This window comes from Botryllus schlosseri, chromosome 9, assembly GCF_051294905.1.
Source record: "Botryllus schlosseri isolate E-star chromosome 9, Bs_hap1, whole genome shotgun sequence".
NCBI lineage: Eukaryota > Metazoa > Chordata > Ascidiacea > Stolidobranchia > Styelidae > Botryllus > Botryllus schlosseri.
Genome location: NC_137244.1, coordinates 2,475,793 through 2,502,177, shown reverse-complemented (window position 1 = coordinate 2,502,177; position 26,385 = coordinate 2,475,793). Strand labels below are relative to the sequence as shown.

Below are 26,385 nucleotides of genomic sequence, written 5' to 3'. Positions count from 1 at the left end.
GTGTGCGGTGGCCAGTCCCGCGTCCGAAACTATAGCCCTGTCGCACGGTTTCATGATGGTTTTAATTTCTTCAATACCCATCCGCATCACCAGTTTTCTTTCGATTATTCGACAGGTCTCTTCCCAAGGGTGGTACCCGTCAATTGAGTCATTGCAATGCTCGTGTCGACAGTGAAACATCAACGCTCGTTGTATTTTTTTCTTCTCTGAGCATTGTCCGCGGATACGGAGGTTTTTCATGTTCCGGAATCACGGTCCAAACGAGTGTATCGTCGTCCCCCGCGGTCATCTCCATCCAGTAGGATCGAGGCAATCCATCTGACGTAAATACTGCTAATGTGCTTAAGTGGACTACCTCCTTTATCTGGAATCCAAAGAGATGGTTGAGCCCTCTTTGAATAAGGAGATTTGGGCTCGGATTTTTCGCCGTGTCCGTCATCCTTGAATCTCGAACACACCTGTGTTGTCAGTAATTATCGTAAAGGGTATGGCGCGCAGCATCGACTGCCATTTTTCCACCGAATCCATAAAGGCTTTTAGTTATTTAGTGCATGGTTCATAGGCATTCGCCGCTAGATTTAACAGATTTGGACTGTACTATCGAGTGCGACGTGCGCTGTCTGGTAATCTTGCATTAACTTTTCAGACACAAGTACTGGCGTCATTCATTTTCTGAGGAGCAACAAAAATAGCTAACTTCCATTCGACAAAACCTTGTTCGATGACGCCCAAATCCAGGAAGTTCTCTACCGCCTCCTTTAATGCCTTTGCCTGGCCCTCCCCCTTTAGGTTATAAAGACCAGACACAAAAGGCTCAGTTGAAGGATCCTTAAGCTCGATGTCACATGGATACTTCATGGTCTGTGGGGCGCTAAGGTGGCCCCGTAGGTCTTCGAGTTCCGACGCAAAAGGCGTGTAGACGGCTTTCCAGACATCATCAGGAATGATGGTGTTTTCTGGAGTCGTCAAGTCCGGAGGTTTGTACGGGGGTTTAGCCAGCGCTACTGCTTGTGCGAGTTCCGTCTTCACGTTCGGATTGGTGTCTTTTTGTAGAATGTATGTGGTAACTGGGCCAGCCATGGGCTGATACGACTTTCGTGATGTTCGGGGTTTTAATGTTGGTGGAGAGAGGGCGAGGTCCTTCGTTGTCAGCGGGGATTCCCTACCTATCCAATCTGACCTCTGAGCTCGGTGCGTGCCCGCACTTACCGTCACGCCGACGGACTCAAACTCCGCCGGGGGCCCTGATTCTGGGGAGACGTGCATCCTAAAATCCCCAGACTCCTCGTCGGTCATATCCAGACACGTGTCTGGTTGAACGACAATAGCTGCTTCGTTAATACCTTTTGGGAAAGTAGTTAAAACAAGTGCTGTCGTAATGCTACTATGGGCCGAACAGTTACATTTGTCCGGACAAGTGCATCTACGAGAGCTTTCTGGACCAACTCTCTCGCGTGGGTCCTCATTTGCGCCAGCGGTGATTGCACACTCGACGTCTTCAAGAATAGTGCCAGCAGGGATTCCTGACTCGACACTTGGGAGTTTCCCATAGGTTTTGTGTGACGTTAGTTGCGCTTTTCAACTCGTCGTTCGCGCCAGTGGTGATTACCATCTCGACACTTTCGCCAGCGGCGACGGCTGGCAACGTTGGCCAGCGCGCCGATTCGACGCTTATCTGATTTGCAGCTTCCATCAACCCATCGTCGGTCGCAGTTTTGCAAAGACTGCTTCCGACTTTGGTTCCATCCCGTTGATCACACGAGATATCGTCGCATAAAGTTAATAAAGACAACTCTTCATTTGCGTTAGACGGAGTTTTGAACTCAGTTGCTATGTTTGGTAATTGCTGTACCTGATCAATCCATTTCCATCCCACAATATTGAGTGGGACTCCTTTTCCGGTCGCAAATGGAACCGACAGACCGTCAAAATCAATCACTACCAAGGAATCAACGTGGGATGAGCCACCCATACCACGCAATTTCATGTCTAAGGGTTGGCGCTCATCCCAAATTCGTGGGTATTTAGTCTTCATGACATTTTTCATTATCAAATTGGGGATGCTTCCCGTATCAGCCAGAAATTTTGTACTAGTTTTTTATCAAATAAATACAAGAGTTGGCCGCCGAACAGTTCCGTAAAATCCGGCTGCAAATGGTCATCCGGTGTATCAAGAAACGTAAATAGGGGTAGGGAATCATTATGTACAGTTTTTGTGTGTTGGGGTAGTATATTATCTGGGAACTGATTCACCGAATCAATCAGCACCCCCAAGCGATTTTTGAGAGTCGACTACCTTGATTCAGTTCATCATCCGTCCAATATGAAGCGTCATATCGACGTGGACGATTATGATATTGAGGTTCCGTCCAGGCCACCTGGCTATTACCCCGGGTTGGATGTGCAGGCGGTCCTTGAGGACCCCATTGATCCCTATCATGCCATGGGGTTCTATCTTGATTTTGTTGCCTAGTATCATAATAGGTTGCACACAAAGCTGTCCCTTGTGTAAATGAGGTGGGAAGATATTGGTCAAGCCCGTCCGATTGTTAGTATGTTATTTCTTGTAAAGAGAGGTTTCCAATTACGTCCTGCTGATTCTTTAACATTTGAGGGCACTGGACGTGTTCGCTACGTACTTTCCCCCTGGTGTTCATCAGGGCAAGAACCTGATTGTTTAGCCAAAGTATTAATTTAGCCACGCAACTACTGTGCCGGGGCCTTACAGCAATAACACAACGAGAGCAACTGGCCTTGAGAGGGATTCAAATATAAGCCTAAAGGTGCGAAAATATTCCAAGAAAATTGTACCTATCACCTTGGCTCTCCGAAATGTTGCGGGCTTCCCGGCTTCTAGATCAGTGGTTCTTAACCTTTTTTCTTCCAGCGCCCCCTTTCAAAAATTATCGTGCTCCAGCGCCCCCCCCAACTTCATATTGTAAGGAATGTAATAAAGACAATGAGTAAGAGGGAGGGCCGTAACAGCACTTCGTTAACCCCCCCAAAACGATTGTCTTGCGCACCCATAGCGTGATGAACCGAACTTCTGAGGGCCTCGCCCCCACGAACCCCATATCGTGTTTTTGATGGTCAGCAAAGTTTGTGTGGCCTGGCGCCCTAGGTACCAAAATTTTCCATAATGCATGAATGAATAGGTGGTAATTACATATATAAGTCGCTATAAACTTTTATCCTCTGAGCCCACGTAATCAGATTTACCAGTAGCACTGAGTGAGCTGTTGTATAGGAATATAAAGGGCACGTAATTAAGAATTAAACATATTCAGGCGTGCCTGCAGGTACAAGTATTAGTTATCCGTTACCAGGGCCGTAACAGCACTTCGTCAGCCCCCCTCAAACGAAAAACGTTGGTCCTGGGCTCCCATCGGGTGATAAACCAAACTTCCGCGGGACTTCACTCCCAGACCCCCACTCGGCTGTCCGCTATTTGCTGATAGCCTATTAGGTATCTACAATGGGTGTCCATTTACTGAGGCAGCTATTCTCGCCTATTCGCGCGAAGTGCGAAAAATTTTACTAATTAATGATTGAATTGGTCAATATCATCGGGAATTGCATGTAAATTGAGATCAATTTTTATCCTCTCTGATCACGTAAACACATTTGGTAGAGCTGAGTGAGGTGCAATGTTCCCTCTAAGCTGCGCACGTGCGCAGTGCTGACACGGTCTCTGCACAAAGAAAATCTACGTTGCGCACAACAAATCCGGAGTTATTACATTTTTTAGTCGTTACGCACTGTTGTCCAAGGGTCAGTGCAGTGAGTTTTTGAGTGTGCGCAGACTCATAAAAGCTTAAAGCGAACATTGTGAGGTTTCTTGGTAACTGTAGGGCCCGTTACTAATAATTAAACATATTCGGGCGGGCGAACCCGTTGGTATGACTTCGTTGCATGATGTTATTTCGTGACCCCCTGTCTGCAATATCAAAAAATATAGAATCGCTCAACGGGGATATCGCCCAACAGGAATATCCCGTGTCACCCAATCGTACTAAACTAAAAGACGCACACGATTCCAGATTGGTATTTCTTCACTGACATATAATTTTTCCCTGCCAGATGGAATTCGTCTTCTTGGGTTCAGATTGCCAAGACAGGAACATTCGGTGTCAGTCATTCAGGCGCCCATGGACATTGGACAAATAAACCTATATGTATTTTGAAGGCTATATGTAACGAAGTTTTCGGTGTTAATTTGCTCTGAATACTAATTAAGGATAAGTCATATCACCACATCATCTACTGCGAAGCCATTTATCTCCAGCGCCCCCCATACCGCCCCCCTGAGCCTAGCGCCCCCCATATCGCCCCCTGAGCGTTTCCGCCCCCCTTGAAGATCGCCAGCGCCCCCTGGGGGGCGCTGGGGGCAAGGTTAAGAACCACTGTTCTAGATGGAGTGATCTGTGATCCGTCTCTGCCCATCACGGATTCCTGCGTGTCTGCCATTCGAGGGCTTCGGTTCGAGGTTCCCGGTCCCGGGCTAAAACGCGGAGGCCCCGTAGTTCTTGTCGATTGCAGGTCAGGTCTCGTCGGTGCGGTACGCCCATTATGGGGTCGTACTAGTCTGGGCCTCGGGCCCTGTCCCCGCCTACCAGGTTCATTCCCATTCATGACGTTGGTAGGAGGTCGAGTGGTTCGAGCTATACGATGAGGATTGCGGCGTAGTGGTGGAGCCTGGCCTGTGTTGCCAAGTTGACGCGGTGAGATCTCTCTAAGCGGCCCAGGAGGTGTTTCTTCCCCAAAGGAGGCGGTGATCGAAGTGTTCGTCTTCAGACTCTCCCCTGTCCACTGAAATTGCCAGTAAATGACACCCAGCACCGGAAGTCCGTCAGTTGGTGCCTCCATTTGTTTATAGTGTAGCTTCATGGCGCTTGCCATGCAAGTAAAGTCTACACTTGGTTCGATTTTCTTCACAGTGCTGAACACTATCTCCTGGCTTTTCCACAATCTTCCACACTCCTTGTATACACCCAGAACTTGTCGACGTTGATTGAAGCATTGGCTGCAGCTTGATCGAACGAAGCAGTGACCTTGAAGGTCCAGAGGCCTCAAGACTAGTCATAACATAGACAAAGCTTAATACAACCAAATACTCCAATAATTATCAACCAATTATGGACACAAAAATAGGGCGCTTCTATAAACATCGTCCCGTACGGGTCTATCAGAATACGAGTAAAAGCTAGGCCTATAAATATGTCATGCATGATTGATAACTTTTCAATTCTCCAAGGTTAGTTTACACATATTAATGTGAAGGCCTTTCCTGCCTCAACACACAAGCACATATAATATTCAAGAAACATGCCAAGAGATGCCACAAAAAAGAACACTCAGCGTTCAAGTTGACCAATTAGCGGACCATCGTGTTTTATAAGAGTTTCCCAGTCTTCCAGCTGTAGCTATCGAACCGAAATCAGTACAGAAACCGACCCTTTGTTTGAGTACTTTACATCTTATGATCACCAAGTACTTTTCGTGTCGATTCGGGGATCGGGCATTCCAACATAACGCGGGGATTGTTGAGGGTTCGTCGTAGGTAGACCTTCCGAATGCAATATCTCTACGCTCTTGGCTCTTTTCGTCTTTAGTTCATCGGCTTCATGGAGCTATTCCAGCACATTTCATTGGGCATCTCCATTTCTGTATACTTTGCAACTTCGGCTAGCAGTCGATCCTGTTTTATCGCACTGCTTTAGTTCTGTATACTTTGCAACTGTGGCAAGCAGCCGATCCAATCATTATAAGGCTAAGAGCTTCCAGAGGGACATCAGAACATCACCCTTCAATGCCAAAAGATGCCAGGCCCTTCCGCAATAAATCGTCAATGTCCTGTTTTCTGGATATAGTCTGATACTGGATGCTTCGTTTTGGGCTGCGTTTCGATAGTGCTTTACATTGATAGAGCCACTAATTAGCCAAAATTAAAGGACACATTCATTCTGTTTACGTTGGTAGCCATTGGATATTACAACTGAATGCACAATGAATGTGGGCACCATACATGGCATATTTATGCATATACACCAGGGGTGGGCAAACTTTTGAGCTCGCGGGCCGCATTCAACATCTGAATCCATTCGCGGGCCGCACTACAAAAAATTGGGATTATAAACCAAAACGCAATATTGATATTTGATGATATAGTGAGTACATGGAGATAATAAATGTGCTTATTTAAAACAATTTGTCAAAACTATAGAGATGAAAGTCGGTTAGCCCGATTCTTGGAAAAGGATTGAAATTTAAATCTGTGAGCATCGATCTGTTCATAGATTTACTAAGTCCACTTTTGGTTCAGTAACAGGACACACAATGCTGACAGCATCATAAGCATGTTAGCTTCAAACACGCTTCTACTATGTGTAGATAAAATATAAATACCGTACCCCAATTCTACGCATACAGACAACGAATCTACCTAAGACACCCCCGAATCGTTTTTCTAAGTAGCCTACATCACTGAAATAATTAAAAATGGAGTGGCCGATCTGACATGTCACTCGTGACCCGAATTATGTCAATTTCGTTGCAGCTATCCCGCTGTGATATTAAGTTGTACCTGGGATCAGTGGTTCTCAAACTGTTTGATACACGTACCCCACCTTATGATGGTGAAAAATTTCACGCCCCCCTATCGTCATATCACAAAACGCCACCAGGATGATAGCCAACCTAACGGGTAGTTCGATGGCATGGAAGGTTACGACTGTGGATGAGAGATTTTTAAATATGTAATTCAGACTAAATACAGAGCAACAACTATGAACTGGACGTAAATCGCGCCAAGCGCGAAATTTTTTTGCAATTGAGCTCAGCTTCACGCCCCCAAGAGGGTCGTGCCCTCCAGTTTGAGAACCACTGTCTTAGAATTATCATGGTGAAATATACTTAGAAAACGTTATTCAAGTCCCTGCATTAATTCGATTTTTAGTACGCATTCTATCAAAACTTTTAAAAAGTTTCTTTGGACTCTCGCGGGCCGCACAAAACGGCTTTGCGGGCCGCATGCGGCCCGCGGGCCGTAGTTTGCCCACCCCTGATATACACATATATTATATATACTTCAGCTTACTGCAAAAATTCGCATACATGTAAAAATGGTGGCGCCATTTTCGGTAAAGCAACCTGATGGTATAGCTAACTACTAACATGCATACGACAATTCCAGATATGCACAAAGTGCTATCAACACAACGGCTAAATCCACAAAGCATATTCGACTGTTCATTCATTAACCCATGCGCAAATTCGAAATACAAAATGGCGGCATTTTTGTTAACTCAGCACGATAGTGAGTATCGGCAAGTATAGAGTTCGAACACGTTCTGCAAATTTGGCGTTGACGCAATCGATCTCATGAAACGAAAGCGTGAACCCTTGGACTCAATTTTCGACACATCAATTTCGCAAAAAATGATGTGTGTACTTTTCTATTGTATATAAGAATTTTATTTTAATTTTATTGAGAGTGATTTAGGGTGATTATATCAGTTGCTTACGCAACGGCAATTCATATTACTATTGACTCATATGGGCAGTCAGGTGACTACAAAAGTCACTCCTAATCTTTTCAGTTACTACGGCCTTATTCATAATCTAACATTATGATGCCTTACCTTAACAATTTGAAGGGGCAGGGTAGGCATTCTCTGAAATATAAGATTTGCAGTGCCTAGGTCAGAGCTTAAATCTACGACCTTTTACGGTGTTTAGCTGCAATCCATGAAGTGCGGATTTATGCATTTGAAAACCAGTGACACTGCGATTCGCGTATGGAAAGGCGCGAACTAACACTGGCGTTTTTACGCTAAGACGTGAAATTCATCACAATATAAGCTCAGGAATACACGGTAGCACAAAATGGACACATTTGTGTGACACAATAGTCAACGAATGGCCTCGGTGCTCCGCGAGCACTTGGATACATTACGATTATCACAATACGGGGGAGATATAGTGTAGTGGTTACAATAAGCGCCCAGCACGCGAACGAACCGGGTTCGATTCCCGTCGGAGGTTTATCCGGGCTCCTCCTCCCCCGCCGTTGACGTTCTTACGGCGACAAAAAAATCCCAGTAAAAGACCCGACGAAAGAAAGCACTCACAAGGAATGGAAAGAACTAGTAGAAAGGGACCCGGCTCCAAAGAAGATCAACATCGAAAAGGACTGTAACATCGGGCACTCTAGGCCGAAGTGGATGTTAGAGTAAAGGATCGCTACTGATGCGTGTCGATCGACATCCTCCTATCTCAGTGGTTCTCAACCTTTTTGTCTTCGCGGACCCCTTTTAGACCGTCACGACCCCCGCGGACCCCAAAAAGTTTTAGTTCAAATTTAGCTCAATTACGGTGCAGTCGTCATCTGTCTTGTTCAAATGATAACCGTAGGCTAGTGATAAACAGTAACAAAATGACATTTGTTGAAGACAAATCATACTATTTATGTAGGAGTTGGGTTGACATATAATGTTTCAATGCGAATTCTGCAACTGCCCCAAAGTTTCACTTCAAATTTTGCTCTTTTATCGTGCGACCGTTTTCTGTATTGGGCAAATAACAGCTGAGGATAGTAATAAGCGGCAACGAAGTGACCACTTACCATTCTTGAGAATAACATCATAGCCTTTTATTCATGTAGCAATTGGGAAGACTTTTATCAATTCAAAGCGAATTCTCAAGCTGAATGTTTCGGAATACGAGGTCGTGTCTTGAAAATCTGCGCCTTCGATTTGATATAAATGAGTGTTGCAAATCCGTTTTCACAAAGAGGGGTGGTGGCCAATGTAATAATATAGCGTAACGCTTCCGACGTCACATTTGGGTATAATCGAAACAAATATGGCACTAAAATTGAAAACTATTTTTTATTAAACGTAAAACGTCAAGACTTGTCATTTTATCTAGCGGATCACATTGAAGTTATTATGAAAAAATGGTTATATGTATACCACAGAAGAAATGGATTTTTATAACCATCTCGAAGTCACCGTGGTTGACTAATCAAACTTTTTATTTTTACACAATCCCCAACAATACACCTCCATACAGCGAAATATTTGTATCAGTAGATTATTGGTAATTTAGCAACTAAAATGAGTCCGCACAGCAGGACATTTTATCCTAGACGGTCATTCTTTTTATGTGAGTTCTACTAGTGACGAAGCGAAACTGCCTCGTGAATTTCCTAATTAAAAAAAAAGAAAAATGAGGTTATCAACTATTTTGTAAATTAAGAGGCTTCGCGGACCCCCAAGGGTCCGCGGACCCCCGGTTGAGAACCGCTAGACCTATCTGTTCATGACATCGCACTGTGTCTTATCGCGTAGTACATTGTGTGTGACTTGCAGTGTTGTAACCAAGTCACAAGGCTCCGAGTCACAAGTCAATCTCACTTTTATAGTTTTGACTCGAGTCAAGTCGAGTCATTTCAATTCACCACCGAGTCAAGTCCGAGTCCAAGTCAGCGAGCAGAGGGCCGAGTCCGAGTCATGGTATTATGACTCGAGTCCGAGTCCAAGTCATTGTGTTGGCTGCTCAGTTTCCAGTTAAAGTCTTGGTAAACCCACTTTCCAATACTCTGTTTGGTGATATAGAATGGTTCGCCTTTATATTAGAACAATTTTCCTCACTTTTAGCAGTTTCTGGTCGCATTTTCAAGTACCAGTACCAACAGACGAAATTCCAATAGTGTGTTGGCTTCGGAATTACAATGAACTGTCGGTCTTGGCCGTCTGAGTCTCGAGTCAATGACTTGGTTCGAGTCATGCGCAATGACTCGAGTCATTACAACCCTGGTGACTTGTTCAGATAAAAATAATAACCCAACAATGTTATGTTATGTTATGTTACAGACCAACTCCCCGGATGCATTGCCGTCCAGTTTAGAATTGTATTAACCTTTACCGGAATAGTAGCCTATAGTGGCGACGGGGTTCAGATCTAGGTCTGAATATATTTTCAGTTCGAGTCGCCATTTCGGCCCCGTCCTTGCGATTGCGACAAGCTGCCTAATTTCTGAAGCTAATATTTTGGATTAGTGCGTTTCCTTTTACTGAAGTTAATTTAATTGTCCTTACAAGCACTATACATGAATGATTTAAAATAATGGCACTACTACGGAATATTTAAGTATCAACATATCACGCGCAACTCATGCAACGCAACGCAGATATAGCGACAGGCACGCACTCATTTATGCCCTGTGATGCCATTTATTTACTTCACTCCGCTATGCATCCGGGGCAACTTTATCGCTGCTACGAGCTATTTCTTGACCCTATCAATTATGCTCAAGTATGACGCATTCATGCTAACATGATAAAAGCGAGTAGTTGTTGACGAAATCAAATTTTTAGTAATACTAGGGCGAGATAAAAGACAGGCCGAAATGAACGCGAAAGTCTGTTATAGCGACTAATGCTTGTGTGAACGTAATACACAATATTAACACAATCCAGATATTGCGAGTCATCGTCACAAAGAACGCTCGCTCATTACAGTATACATTTGTTACCGACTGGTTGATACAATTCGATGCACCGCCATCGATGACCATGGCTAATAGTTGCATATGACAATCAGTTGGGTTTACAGATCCGAAGATAAGTAAATTTTTCCGGCAATTCAGTTCGTTCAGTTTTTTAGTGAGAGCAAGAGTTAGGTAATTATACCTTTACAAAGTCTCTCAATTATATTTTAGCCCCAGAAGGTGCATATAAATTGCCAAAAGAATTTGTGGTCACTGCAGAAAAAGCCGCAATATTTTCCACTGAAAGCTTCTGCGTTGCATTAGCTTATCTGTTTGCCGCATTCTACGTCTTTAACATGGAATACCCGGAGCAACTTATAGCTACTCTGGAGTTCATACAGAGGTAAGTGCAGTGTTGGGATGACTCGAGTCAGACTCAAGTCACTTTGCTAAAATGACTTAACTTGACATGACTTGACTCGATCTATCAGAATTGTGGATTGACTTGTGACTCGGAGCAAAATTCACGAGTCAATTTAAAGTCATCAAGTAATCGGTGTCGATCAAAATCACTGTATCTTGCATATGTTCGGATTGTTCACGATGCGCTTGTGTAACCCGTGAGAGCGACGAATCATTTCATGATCGTGCGTTTTACTGAGCCTCCATAGTTCGCTCACAAATAAATTGACCGCAAACGAAGTGTATATTTAACTCTATATTCGTTCATCTGTTAAAAATCAATGCCCACTCAATCTGTATTTCGAACAGCTAGCAAAAAGCAATGAGGTTATTATGTCTCATACTGCGAAAAGTCAATTAATAATTATTAATTAATACTCAATTCAGATTCAAATACTTATTGTGCCCACTGCCCAGGCATATATGGATTTTCAAAAAGCGCAACTATAGAATTATACCCGATTCAACAGAACACCGCCCAAAACCATATGCCACATTTTTCTAGTTGTTCGGCAACTACTATTTTTTTCAAATGTGCAACTACAACTAGAACTACTGAATTTCAAAATCTGCAACTGAAACTAGAACTTTGAACTTTGAACTAGTACTACAACTGCTCAATTCTCAGAATCAGCAACTAGAACTATACTCAAAACCGTTATTTAGTTGACAATCAGCCTTTGCAAGTCTTCTACAGGCAATCTTTCAATCAATATAGCAATGTTTCTTAACCTCGTCTCCAGCGCCCCCCTGCGGCCGGTTTTGAAGGCAACAGAGATGCAATCGTCCGGGAGTCACTGCTTTAATCACTGTTAGACTATGGTGTAATAGTTTTGTACTTTTGTGTTTATAAGATGTCTTTCATTTGTCACAGGATCTTTGCTGAGATATCAGGAGACGGGTCGCGGTCTAGCTCGATAAAGAGGAAAGACCTTATTCACACCAAAGTCCGCCAACTTATAAAGGCACTTCGTGTAACCAACCAAGGCAAATGCTGAACCTGAATGCAACCCTTGAATAAATTTCAATCTGCTAATAAATGCTTTGAGCTGCAACATTTGAGTAATTTGAACCCGAGGAAATCCCTGAACCAACCCTTGAATAACTTTCAATTGCGTGAATTATGCGTAATTATGAGCTGCTGCAACATTTGATTAATATACAGAAGTTCGCATTATCCGATGTACTTTTATGGCGAGTTTGCGTTGAGTTAAGACTTTGGCGAATTCGCGTTTACAAGGGTGAAAAGGACGTCAGAAAACAGCCATCCATCGCACAGCACTTCAGGCAGTCAGGACTGCATGCTTTGACTTCACCAGACTTACTAGTGGCGTAACCTGAGTTCAGGGTATCCAGGCTACCGGAGACAGGTAACCAGGGGCTACCGGTAATCGGTAAGGCTACCGATTTCTGATAGCAAAGGTGACCGGAGACAGGTAACCAGGGGCTACCTGTAATCGGTAAAGCTACCGATTTCTGATAGCAAAGGTGACCGGAGACAGGTAAACGTCCTGCCACTCCGTAGACATGTAAATTTACCTGCATTTTTCGAACAGTGTATACCGTATTGCACATTGCAGAGTCAGAACACCCCACATCAATGCGATTGGGAAGTCGATGAACCTTTAACAATCCTGCTCGAAGAATGGTTAAAATTTGTAAGCCATATCAGTGAGTGAACAATGAACTTGGACATGCTATTATAGCGTTCTCTGTCGTTGGCGCGCGTTCTTCTTGTTCCGCGGCTCGGTGTATATAACGTTGACACGTTAGCGCAAGTCTTTTATTAAAACAAACTAAAACAACGGCAATGTTCTTCCGGCGGTAACTAAAAGCGACTGCACCACATAGGTTCGCAAACACAACAAGACGTAGCGACATAGTCAGTGATCAGCGATGTGTGTGCATCCCGATATTAGAGGCGATTCGAAAAGTCCCACACATAGAAATACAACCAAGAGGTCAAGGCACATTATCATATATATGTATAAAACATGCGTGTAAGTAGGACAGCTTAAAAAAATATTAAGTTCTTACCCGAGTCCATCCCAGAAAGATTTACTCATATTACCAAAAGGCGTACTGATCAGGTTTTTACCTGAGTCGACCCCGAAGGATGACTAACTCTTAGTTCTTAACTAAGTCGAACCCTAAGGATGACTAACTGACTGACCCTAACCCTAACCTGAGTCCTCCCATATGGATGACTCATTAGGTCCCTACCTGAGTCCAGCCCAAAGGACGACTCACTAAGTCCTCACCTGAGTCCACCCCAAAGGATGACTCACTAAGTCCCCACCTGAGTCCACCCCAAAGGATGACTAACTATCTGCGACAACTCCCGAGACTATATATACCCTTCCCTTACCAAACCAATTACCTATGTTAAAAAAAGCATTTCTTGTCATGACGTGAGTCCAAGTTTTGAATACGAGTACATTCTCCTTATGCATCAATGGCGTTCAATTTCTATACCTTCTCGTGAAACAACTGCGCTGTAATTTTACAGCGCCCCGCGCAACACCGGCGGTGCAATTCCACAGCGGTTCGTGTAAAATTCCACTATTGCTCAATGACGCTATAATTCCACAGCGCCCCGTGCATCACTGGCGCTGTAATTTCACAGCGGCCCGCGCAACACCGGCGCCGTAATTTTACAGCGTTTCGTGTAAAATTCCACTAGTACTCGATCGTAATTCACACAGACCCATGCCTCCATCATTCTGCACAATGGCGCTATAATTCCACAGCACCCAGTGCACCAATGGCTCTGTAATTTTACAGCGCCTCGCGCAACACTGGCGCTGTAAGTTCACAGCGCTTCGTGTAAAATTCCACTATTACTTGATCAAAATTCACACGGACCCATACCTCATCATTTTGCACCATTGTTTGCACCATAATTTGCCTGCAAACTTATGCAAAAATGGCGTATTTCGCAACCCTCTTTTATTTTAATTACATAAGTGACACTTCTACTAGTTACATAAGTCATAATTTTGATAGTTACGCAATTCGCATATTTTCCTTCTGTTCACACAATTTTTCTCTTGATCGCGAGCTACTTGACAACGAAAATTCTCACACGCCAGCACAACTGTCGCAAACCATAGGCCAGTGCTTTTTCAAACTGTATGACGGCTCACACCTGTGCGGGTGAAAAAAGTCAGTGCGAATGATGAAATTGGTGCAAATGATGCGAATGAAGATCGTGAATAACTGGTAATTTTTCTCATGTGAAACGATTCAAATAAACCTAATAGGAAATTCAAGGGCAGTACAACTTCAGTAGTTGAGACACAATTGTAAGAACTTATTCAATTTAGGACGCACGACTGATCGTAGCTCTCACAAGCCGCAGCGAATTATTATATTCGTGCTATAATAACTACGTATCCAAAAACCTGGTTTAGCAACTGGCGCAACGGCCGACATCAGTATGTCAGCCCGTCTGAGCTTGCGACAGGCTGGAAAATGACGTCAAATTGACTTTCTGCTCTCTTTTGCTAAGCATTCATCATATGTTCGTAAGAAATGTTCGATTAGTGCGAGGCACAAGGGCAACAGCAACTATCGTCATCATAGACTCACATTTGCAAGATGCTGTTTAAGGCCATCAGACCTCGGATAAAATGCGGAGTCAAAAACATACGCGGCGGCCAGACTTTGGCCAGAAAAATGCCGATGCTGAATAGTTAACCCTCAATATGCACATGATGCGCTGTCGGCACGGAATAGTCCCGTTATTGCAATCTGAGTACGCAGCAATTATAGTCGTACCACGGCGACACATACAGAAACTAAAATCACTCCAATTTCAGTTCGCGCGCGTCATACATGTTTTGTGGGCCTGCGTTGGGTAGAATTGTGATGTGCGCACTCCATCCATATCTCTTACATGGCCGTGAAACCGTACAAAATACTGCCACATTCATTCAGGTAGCGAGCTCCATTGCGCCTATTCTCCTAGTTTCGGACTTTACTTTTGAAATCGAAACGATCCCAAACAAAAAAATACTTTTATACGAGGTACTTGATTGCTTAAGCTACATAGTAGTCAGTTTGTTGTAAATCCACGAAACCCCGTCTAGCATCTTCGCCTCCCCTTGCACAATAATCTTTGGTCAGCATGTGCGAATGAAATTAACTTTACAAAACAAGCGCGAATGGAGCCCCAATTCAAAAAGCACTGCACACGGCACCACCCACCGCGCAACTCCATCAAGTATACGCAACACGATAGGATCCCCGATCATCACAATTCAGTGCGCCCCAAACAGGCGCAATCAGGGCCGAATTAAAAAACACTCCATTTTCAACCTAGGTGTCACTTGTCGGTGTTTGATTTGTTATTAATACTGCGCATTGTCCAGTGCACGACGTGGAATTTTGTTGTCAAATATTGATGCAACACGAGCTTCTTGGGGGTGCAATTTCTGAATTTATTCGATTCGTTTGAACGGGAACCTTCTATGTTCCAATGAACTTCATTGCTGGACGAATTATAAAGCTCAACCACATCACGGATCGAATTTCAAACCTTTGGTATCTGTATTTTCATTGACAAGATCGCGGCATGCTCCCATATTGCTCTTACTGCAATAACACGAGGATAATAAAAAGCGCACCATTTTACGAACAAATTCTACTGGCTGATCGGGGCCTACGTCGGCCGTAGGTCCAGGGATTACATTAACCAGCGCGTTATCGGCATGAAAACCCAAGGCGCGCAGCCCGGAAGTTTCTCTTCTAGAACTAGAAACCCTGCTCCCGGAACGCCAATTCTTCGCGCCATTGATGCCGCGTACCGCTAACTGTAGCGAGAATCATTTGTATACGAAATGGGTCATCGATATCTCATGTGCAGTATCGGCAGTGGTTTGATTTAGCGCGTCCGCATGTAGGCTTGCTACCATCCGCAGATACACTTTCACCAAACATTAACAATCTCTGAGTGTAATATTGTTTGTGTTTATGTAACTTTTTGATTAAAACTTATGCCCGCGTCTGAACAAATCGTGTTCGTTGCCTTTGCCGCATCTGGTTATTTAGGTAAGACTAACACACTCTGCAATTGTAATTATTGCCGGTTTGCGGCATGTATGCCTATGCAATTTCGTCATCAGCGCAACCATGCCGGCCGATTGTACAGTCCAATAAAATTGATCACTACTCTGTATTCCGCACAACGTACTGAGGCTGATTTCAGCAAACTAACGATCCCTATTAGATGAACAGATTCGACCTCATCATTGGAAACCTACATTCGAAACACTATCACGATTTGACGACCAAATATACGTTCTCGCTCTGCAAATTAAGGTGCATTATTTGCATTGATGAGGGCCGCAAGCTGAGTTTGAAGTATTTTCTGAATCATTTTTGTGAGAAATATTCTCGGAGCGCAAAGTTGAACATTATTTAATTGCGTGCGCCTACTAGTTGGAAGTCATCCTAGTGCCCATAATATCAATCCAATTTTGCTTTTCCAACGTAAATCGGGAAATGCAGCAATGCACTCAAAATCAATGTTCTGTATAGCAACCAATTGTCGCGATGTGAGCTACTCAATACTAAGCGAAGACACATTGTGTTAGCGATAAGGGGTAATTACTGATTGGCCGCGCGCGTTCGTAATCATAATTCTTGTTTATCTTTCGCAATCGCCGTGACACGAATCTCGCCAATCGGTCGCGGCCCGCGCAACGCTGACAACACGACTTGTCGCACTGTAACTGAATATTAGCATAATAATGGTCATTTCAAAAAGACGCGGCCTCGCGTTTCAAATGGAGGGGGTCTCGACACCCCCATGGCCACGCGCCTGCCGCCACTCCTTGCTAAAATAAAAGTCGACACCTATGACCGTAACTATAATAATACCGAATCTTTCCTAGTGCTTGGTATTCGTCTAATATACCTCGGATCAGTTAGTTTAGTTTTGTGATATGCGCAATCCAAATTCGAGTTATGGTCGACATAACGCGGGTTATTCTGGGTATAGTTCTATTAAAACCGCAACATCGATGGCTTGTGGATCTGAGTTCGACCAAGGTTGACTTCAGAATTCCTAAGCCGTGTTGGTTTATCTAGGCTCCCCCGTGGCACATCATCTGCGCAAAAGGTGTCTTACAAAATGAATCCCGAAGTGGGCAGTGCCACAAGTCGGCAGGTACGGAATGAAAATGAAGAATATCGGCCTGGTGTAAATAGTTATAGTGGTCGGCGAACACCACGAATACCACATAATCAATAATAACCATTTTAAACTCTTTCATGGCAGTTCAACAGTACTTCCATTCATCACCGCTCGCATGGCAAATGCGATTTCCGGTGTCTTTACAGAAAGCCGGCACCGCGTTCGCCTGTACTTTAAAGTCAGAAATTGGCTACCGAGAACTTCGCATTGCGGAGAACGCTTGCGGTGTTCTGTGCCACAGCTCATTTCTTGGGATATGCCTTGCATATAAAACGTTTTAATTGTAGCAGCAGAACATTCCCGCATGCGGAATACCTATGCACCTAAATCGCGAATATAAATCTGGGTTCCCATTCTTGTCGTACGGACCACGAAATAAAATTGAAGCCCGGAAAAATTATTTCGTCGATAATATTGGTTGTGTTATATATTACTGTCAATTATTTATGCATTATAAGCCTACGTTATCAGATTGAACGATAGAGCTGATGGTTTCAGAAAATTTTGCGCACAAGTTTATAATGATGTATCCTCAGGTTTTTATTATGCACTTTGTTGTTATTGGTGACCCCGTATTAAGATTGTAAGCATAGTCGAAATATACATTGGAATCGACAAACGTAACAATAAAACCTTCGTCCGTGAGGCACTCACTTCTGTAGGGGGTGCATCATTTTCCTCTGCGGATCACATTTATACGGCGGGACTCAGATTACACTGTACTATAATAAAAACGAAAATTCCAAACCACCCTGAACCGTGCCAAGCGCGAAAAAATGTTAAGTTTAAAATCTCCTAATGATTATTCGTTAATCCAAATGGCATATTGACGGTGCTAACACATGCCCCATAATTATTGTTCAACGGGTGCATGCGACCGTGCGTCTGCAGGTTGACCATCTTTGGTCCTGCTGAAATAAGGATAAACAAGGCTGCAACTTGTTCTTACAGTACATCTTATAAGCCGTATATGTCAATAATGTAATGACGGACATGCTTATTACGAAAATTATAGAATAACTATTCAACGGGTCTCTCAACCCTTCTTCATTGTGTGCCTAAACAAAAGTTTTTTTCACCGTGTAACTAAGGTTCAATCCTTCGCAGATTATGTAATCCTTCGCAAAAATCAAAGTCACTTTGGGTCAACTCGATATTATCAACGTTACGTGATGTGCTGTGTTCGTTTAGGATAGTCATTCTCGCTGCTGTTGTTTCTGGTCTGATCGTTGAAAATATTCTGTTCGCAGTTAGCGTCCAGATTTTCATGTCATCATTATGGCTCTTTATTGTCGGTTCGTTCTGGCCATTTCCTGACGAAATTAACATTGTCAATTTGGTATTTACCTTTCGACCCTGCTCTCGGGTATGGTAGTCTGCCCCGGTGTTGCAGTAATTCTCGTTTGTGACGTATTATTAGTTTGTTGCGTTTCTCCTTGCCACCCGTGTTGTGTCAGGCACCTCATTGCGGCGTGGTATCGTTTTCAAGAGCTGATCAATTACACGATTCGGTCGCTCATAGGGCTCAGTTTTCCGAGTGATTTCTAAGATTTTTTGTTCTCGCAATTTTGACACCGGGTTTGACATTCCACTTATTGCAGGAAATTGTGGATGAGTCGTTGTAACTGATCTCAACAGCAAAGTTGTTGTATTTTCTGTGGGTATAAGCGTTGCTTACTCGTTCTCAGGAATTGTGTCATCTGTCGTTGTGACTATGATGGTGTTAACGGAGTCGATTATCGTTTGTTGGTCGAATATTGTTGTTTCCTGAGGGATCCACGTCCTTGTTGTGTTCAACGTGGTCCTATTACGGCCGGTTGTCCATCCATCAGCAGTCCCTGTTCTTCCCGTTACTTTAAATAGGTCGGGTTGTTTTGGTCTGGCCATCGTTATGCTAGTGGGTATGACTGGCTTAATTTTTTCGGAACTGGCCGGTTCAGGTAGAGGACCCAGGGTTGTAGTAATGGTCGTTGCAACCCTACTGACCCTTACAGGTACTGTTACCCTAGTTATAAGTCGTTGGTCCGGGACTTTCCGCCCGCAGTAGTTCCTGTCCTCACAGTTTTCTCTCTCGAAATTTGACGCACAGGTAACGAAGTCGCGGCAGATATGCAGTCGTCGCCAATTTAGGTTGGCCTATTGACCGTCCCCACTCAAGAGTATACCTCTACGTCCTTGATCGGGAGACGCAGTCGCGGGTTCAGTGGTCATATTCGTGGTTACGGGTGCAGTGGGCGACTGGCATGTTATTACCCTTTCTCCAAAGTTTTCTTCCACAATGCGCTCCAGTACCTTTCTGGCGCATTCCAATTGTTCCACCACCTCATGGTCCCGGTATAACCAAACAAGAAAATCCTTCAATACGTATTCCATGTCATTGGCTGTCATAGTCGGAAAGTTCTCGATCCTTTCTTTTATTCGTTCATGTACAATTCCCATTCTTAGCCAAGCAACTCTGCTGTCAGGTATCGTAGGGTATGGACACGGTCTGAACTTTTTTCGATCCAATTCTTTCTTCTGTGGATCTTTGGGCACATACTCATACTTTTCATAATTGACTTCCAACATGTCACAATTAAAGGTCAAATAAATTCCTAATGTCTTAAAATTCCTTACACAAAAAACCCAAACATCATTAAACATTCATCAAGTCCTAATCAGCAAGCCAACATAATTACATAAATTAGGGTTTCAATTCTAGTTGTTGTAGTAGACATTGTACATGGTTTTTGAAATCACGAAATATTCTATGTGACTAATTGATGTAGTGGAAAATTCAAGGCAATACATATATAATTTTAGTTAATCATCTTTCAAACATTCTTTTATCCATTGTTCTGAAAAGTTTTCCTTCATGGGATGCATACGAACAATATGTTGGTACCAAAGAAATTTGGCTTCCTTAGAGTTTCCCAGTGTAATAATTGCAATCCGATTATGTTCCTTAATAGCAGCATGATATCCCAGAGCCTTGCCTTGCGGAGATAAAGCACTCCCGTAGACTTTGACAACATACAGCGTCAGCATTCTGACAATGTCATTGGGTCTTGTCATAGCCCATCTTGACCATCTGTCGGAAATTTCCACATCTTCTTCATAGTATTTACAGAACATGTCAAAATAATATTTCAAGTCGCTTATCGCAGATTCATGTCCCATTTGCACTAATTCTTTGTTACTTATGGTCCTTTGAGACAATCCTCTCAATTGTGCAATATAACAATTTTCGAAAAAGCGTCTTCTAAAATTGGAATAGCAACAGTTTCAAATTCTCGATCATTTAGAAGTAATGTTGTAGAATCTTGCAAGTCCATTTGTGGTAATCTTTCATCTAGAAATCCTTCTGGTAGGTATTTATGAGCCGGATGTAGTTTTAGGACAAGTTCAAACCATGTATATTGGGCCAGATCAAAATCTTTTGTAACAAAAACGCGAGCAATATCACCATGGGCGTTATAAAGCTTATCAAAAAGCTTTTCGGTCACATTTGCAAAACAATAATGAAGGTATTTCTTTATTAATTGTTTGAATTTTTCCTTTGGGGTATTTTTCCATATCTCAAAATTTTGATGATGGTATTCCTGTTCGAATTCATCATAGTACTCATTAATTTGTTGTTTGGCTAGCGTAATTTCCCAATTCTCTAATACACTAGTCATCTTAATACAGAATAAAGCACATTAAAATCATATGCTCAATTTTACGAATAATCAATAGATCTACATATTCCTGTTACAAAGTTGAACCCCTCGGATTATCATGATAATGTCCATGCTAATAATCACAAACATAACACTGTATCTAAAATATTAATGATACAAGTACAATAGTCTTTCCTGTTCAATCAAGCTCTATACACCTTTATCTTTTCAAGTATTGTTTCACCGCAAATGTTGCATCTTTCAGAATTTGTTGCACATCTTTCACAACTACATAAATGTCCACAAGGTATGAAAGTAATTTCACTTTTGTTTTTCTTGCAATTTTTGCAAAGCACAGCCTCTTGTATTTCTTTCAAACTTTGCGCGATCTCATCCACCGACATTGCTTCGGCAACAGCTGCTTCGTTCGTTTCTTTATCGGTGTTCACTTCATGGTTATTTTCAGATATACTAATGACTTGTTGTTGTGTTGTTTTTATTGGACTGGTGGAAATTGTATCCACTGTCTCCAGTAACACTTGGATTATGTCACCAGTAGAGAAATGATCATTAATCTGTCTATTTATAGTTCCTTCTATTTGATCTCTCGTGAATCCCATGTCTTCCAATTGCATCCTGTTTATGTATTGTCCAGATAACCTTGGTCGATTATGGTTCCTACGTATCTCCTCTCGTGGTACATCAAGACATATTGCATTCCTTGGCGACGGTCGATTGAGATTTGGATGTTCATCTCTTAGTCGTAATACGAAGTCAATACCTTTCATTTGCAAAACATATTCACAACCAGGAAACCACTTTGCATGCTCTGTCCACGGCTCATCATTGTAGTCCCAGTTTTGTAATCCTCCATTGCAATAAAAGCATTTCGTTCTGTCCGAATCCCCGAGATAGTACAGACCCGCTTCAGCCAACTGTTCCGCTGTTGCGAGGATCCTTTGCCTAGGCCATTTATCATTAAATGAAGATATTCTTTGTTGTAACGATATCATATGCAAATTCATCGGGTAAAGACAAGGGAATCTTTCCACCAACTGGAGTTGTTCTTCTGGCGATGGATCTGGAGGTTCTCCCATATTAGCGGTTAACCTTTCAATTTTTATTCTGAGTTCGTTATCCGCCTGATTTCTCTCGGAGTCTGTCAAAGGTATGTTTCCCGCATACTCGTTATTTGCCATTTTGCATTTTGTAAAATGTCTTTGATGTTGCTCAAAGACATTATCAGTAGGCGCCCAGTTTCTCAATACTCCTGAACACGAAAAACATTGTGTTCTATCAAGATTCCCTAGGTAGAAAAATCCCTGTTTTGCCAACTCCCCTACCAAGTATGGAGTAGGATAAGAAGGCCATTTGTCGAAAGTTTGTTTCCTCTCGAGCTCACTTCTCAGATTTGCAGTTCGTAGTAGAGTCTCATGTTCTTGATCACGGATGTTTGCAAATACGGTTTGCGGCAATGGACACTCTTCCTTTTTGATAGTTGTTCTTTGCACATTCCTACTAGTTTGTTGGCTTCTTGTAGGGAGGTTAAGGTGGCACCTGATTTGGTCAAAAAGGAGCCTCCTAGAGTAATTTGAAATAGGTAAGTTGTAACCATGTTGTCTCGACACCATGTCACACGTAGACTTATGCCACTTATCATCAAAAACATCATCTCCAATGTCCCATTTTTCCACAGATATGCCACAGCGGCAACATCTCACTCTGTCTTGAAATCCGGTCCAATAGAAACCAGCAGCGGCTAGATGACTAGGTAACACCGGAGTTTCTTTTGGAAAATATTTGAACGTTGCCAGTCTGTAATGTTCAACCCAGTGTTTTCCAGGTGGGATATAACTGCAATTATGTCCAGGAGGATCCCGATCTCTGTTCATTAGAATGCCCATAGCTTTAAATTGGTCGCTTCCCGGTGTAATTGCTCTTGACAGAACAGGCATTCAACAATACGGACCAAAAGGTTTAAATTCAATCATATCATTCTACTATTCTACTATTATTTGATAAGCAATATGTTCTTAAATTAAAACAAATATCAATAAAATTTCATGCAACAAAACATATTATTACCAATATTTTCAATAGATCAAATTTCAATTTTATACAATCATTTATTTAACGAATTGATAACGGATTTTACAAATTTCACAATTAACATTGATTCAATTAATTCCATAGCTTAGGCGTTTTAACCTAATATTTATTAATGAGGACTATGTGCAAGATGATAAAACTTTTCCTGATATTGTCTCATCGACTCAGTTTCTCTGTTCACTCTTTTTGAGCAAATATATATATATCCTTCCATAGCAGTCGTTTCATAATCCAATGTCAAATATCCTTTTACCCCAAAATTCTTTTGGCTATGCCATGACCATTTGGAGTTGGCACTTCCCACATAATCAAGATTAGTTATGCATATCCAAATTCAGGTATATTTCATTACTACTCCTCGTATTACTTCATATACTACTCGCCTCATACCTGAGGGTGGTATTCTTCTGATTACTCCCAACAGTGTTTCCTCAATTATAGTCCATGAAGTTTTATCAGGCTGTATCTTCTGTTCTTTCCATACTATCACGCGTTGTTGTTGAGATGAATTTTTCACTATAGCAGAATCTTGGGAGTCCTCGGAGTCCGTTTCATATAATTCATCTGAGCTTGAATCATTGTCTGTGTCTTCTTCTGACGTCCAAGCACATGATTCATCAACATCACATGATTTCGGTCTCTTATACCAATTTTGTTCCTTTTCAAAAAAAGACTTGAGCACATTCATCAGGACGTTGAGACATTTAGGTTTTTTTGTTATTTCAACCTCATCAAGTTGTGTCATCAGGTTTTGAAAAATAGTCGCATTAAGACTCCTTATTTCGTATAAATACATTATCCCACTGTGACACAATAACAAGATAATATGCTTATTCTATAATTCTTACTCATATATGTACTTAAATAGAAACAGTTTATAGTTTTATAAACATGTGAATTATAACACAAGTATACCCCTCTACGCCTCTATTGTTTCCTAAAAGATTCAAATCACTTATATCGGATGACACTGATCATAGTGACAGACATTGTTTCAATGTTCCAATGTCCGAAAGTTGGGATCAAGGAAAATTATCTCCAGAAATCGTTGAAATCTTTCTTCCAAGGCCACTCTTCTTTTCCAAAGCCACTCCTGTAAGTATTGGGGAATAAGCGATCTTGATACACCATTTAATCTTCTAATAGCAGCTTTGAAAAAATTCCAGGACACCTCGATCAGTTGTGTATTTATCCCGTCCTTACTGACCCATTGGCGGTGGTGATTAACTATGGAATGTTTATAATTCATCCCCAGGCTTTCCAGCTTGCGGTAACTGGCAAACGAATCAGTCCATATAGTGGATCCCTCTTTCACGTGCTTCATAATTATTTTTGATAATACCGAGGTTTTTCGCCCTTCTTCAGGTACCAATTCTGCAAACATTTCTCGCGTTTCCATATCTATTCCGGCTAATTCCCAGCGTTGACGTATTGGCCTTCCACGGTTGAATTTCCTTTTGGCCACAGACGTCTCATCAATTTGGCATATGTGTGATCTACCTTGTGATATTCCCCCTATTCTGGTACCTCTTCTCTCCATTTCACCAGAGCATATTTTCCGAAGTTTCTTGGTCCAATTTACCATTGTTCTTTTGCTGACATGTGCTTCAAACGCTATCTGTCGTTGGGATACATCTATGGTCCAAAGATAACTCATCATTACAAGTTTGGTAAGTCTTATTTTGCTTCCTTCAAACAGCGATCTTTTCCTTATGGACATGGTAGTCTTGCACTTTGAGACCGGACACCTCCATCTATATCCATCCATAGTTCTTTTGCATTTTTCTTCAATCATTTGTTGTCCACATTTAAAGACTTGTTGCTTTTTGAGCAAGGAGTTGCCGTGATCGCAGAAACTTTATGCATTTTCGGTCACTTGATATTATACCACATTGAACAAGATTGAACAAATTTCCTCTTTTTCTAGGTTTTTTAATCTTCATTTTTATTTACAACTTAATTACCTCTTTAATATTCTCTTGTCATAAGTAGTTTCTGCATATACAAACATTGAAAAATTGAGTTTCATGCAGGCACTTTCAAAGCCATAAACTGACAGTCCGCTTCTTTTATAGTTATTTCACGCGTCTTTGCCAATGCATAAATTTGAACTTCCGGAAAGATTATCCACATTATGAGATCTCTTTCAGAATCTCCCTTTTTTAGAAATTCCCTCATTTCAGGATTTACTCTTTTTAAAATTGTTACCCAGTTTATGCAGATTTCTGCAAAAGCCATTTGTATAGGTTTTTCAGGGTAAATGCTTCCTGTATAAATTTCTTCCCACTCATTTTCAACCAGATATTTCCCAGGCCAATGATTGTTGCACGTAGTGACACCATACTTTTGTTTCCAATATCGTAGCCGTGGATTTAATTCATCATACATTATATCACATAAGTGATCCGTTAGTGTATATGTTGTCAGCAGAAACTTCAGCGACTTTAATCCATTGTCTATTAGTGTTTCTTTTTGGGGTATCCATGTCGAATGTTCTATCTCCGGATCTTCACAACGCAATCCCAAACACATTTTGATACTTTTAGTAATATTTTCACCGTAAACCTAATGTATAAAACATCTCTCATTAGTTGAACAGGACAATATTAAATTAATACGTCTAAATTCCATCAATATCTTTTTAAATTTACATCAGTTCAATAGTGACTAGCCAAACAACGACGGCAAATGTACCTTTTGAATGTATAGTCACACAATGGGATAAACTTTTCATCTCATCATAATATAATCTCGATTGTTTACGCACATGGGGTTTTTTGTTAAACGTTCCATTATTATTTCTTTTCAATTTCAAAACTTCCAGTTTCGGTAATTTTTTTAATAGATGATCACTAAGAAATTGGACGTGATTATAACTAAGATCAATAGTATGTAGATGCTCGAACGATATATCAGAATACAGAAAAAAAGACTGCAAGTTATTGTAATACAATGTTGATCTCTCTAAATTACATAATGGTTCTAGCACTGTCATTTCAAATGTAACCAGTCTGTTTTCATCCAAGTGTAGCGTTTCCAATTCCCCCAGTCCTCGGAAAACCCCGCTTTCTATAACTTCTATTGAGTTTCTTGATAGATCCAGTATTCTTAGACGAAGCAAGTGAGTGAATGTTCCATTCTTCAATCATTTTATCTTATTATTGTCCAGGTATAGCTTTTGCAAGTTCTTCAAGCTTGTAAATGTTGATTCGTCTATCTCTTCCAATAGGTTGCTGCTGAGACATAAAATCTCCAGTCGGTGTAGACCTGAAAAGCTTTCCTTTCCAATTCGTGTTATGTAATTTCGTATAAAGTTTATCTCCATGAGCTTTCCATTTTTGCAAAAGGCACCTCCTTGCAGCATTTGGATTTTATTCCAACCACAATGCAACACCTCTATGTCTTTATATTTTTCCAGTTGTTCTTTGGTTATTTCCCATAGGCAGCTGTCGTTGATGAATGTCTTTACTGTATTCCGACAA

General features: G+C 41.8%; 2 protein-coding genes and 1 long non-coding RNA gene across 5 annotated transcripts in view; 1 reads left to right on the top strand and 2 right to left on the bottom strand.

The window, feature by feature from the left end:
* Positions 1–26,385, bottom strand: part of LOC145445879 (uncharacterized) — a 246,397-nt gene that overhangs the window by 91,144 nt on the left and 128,868 nt on the right. The gene's annotated exons all lie outside the window — the stretch shown is intronic.
* The window catches only part of LOC145445870 (uncharacterized), a 160,380-nt gene that overhangs the window by 46,047 nt on the left and 87,948 nt on the right, over positions 1–26,385 (top strand). The gene's annotated exons all lie outside the window — the stretch shown is intronic.
* LOC145446590 (baculoviral IAP repeat-containing protein 7-like) lies at positions 19,420–22,698 on the bottom strand. The gene has a single exon (XM_080324938.1). It carries the CDS (start codon positions 22,696–22,698, stop codon positions 20,998–21,000), a length of 1,701 nt encoding a protein of 566 aa, XP_080181064.1. The 3' UTR covers positions 19,420–20,997.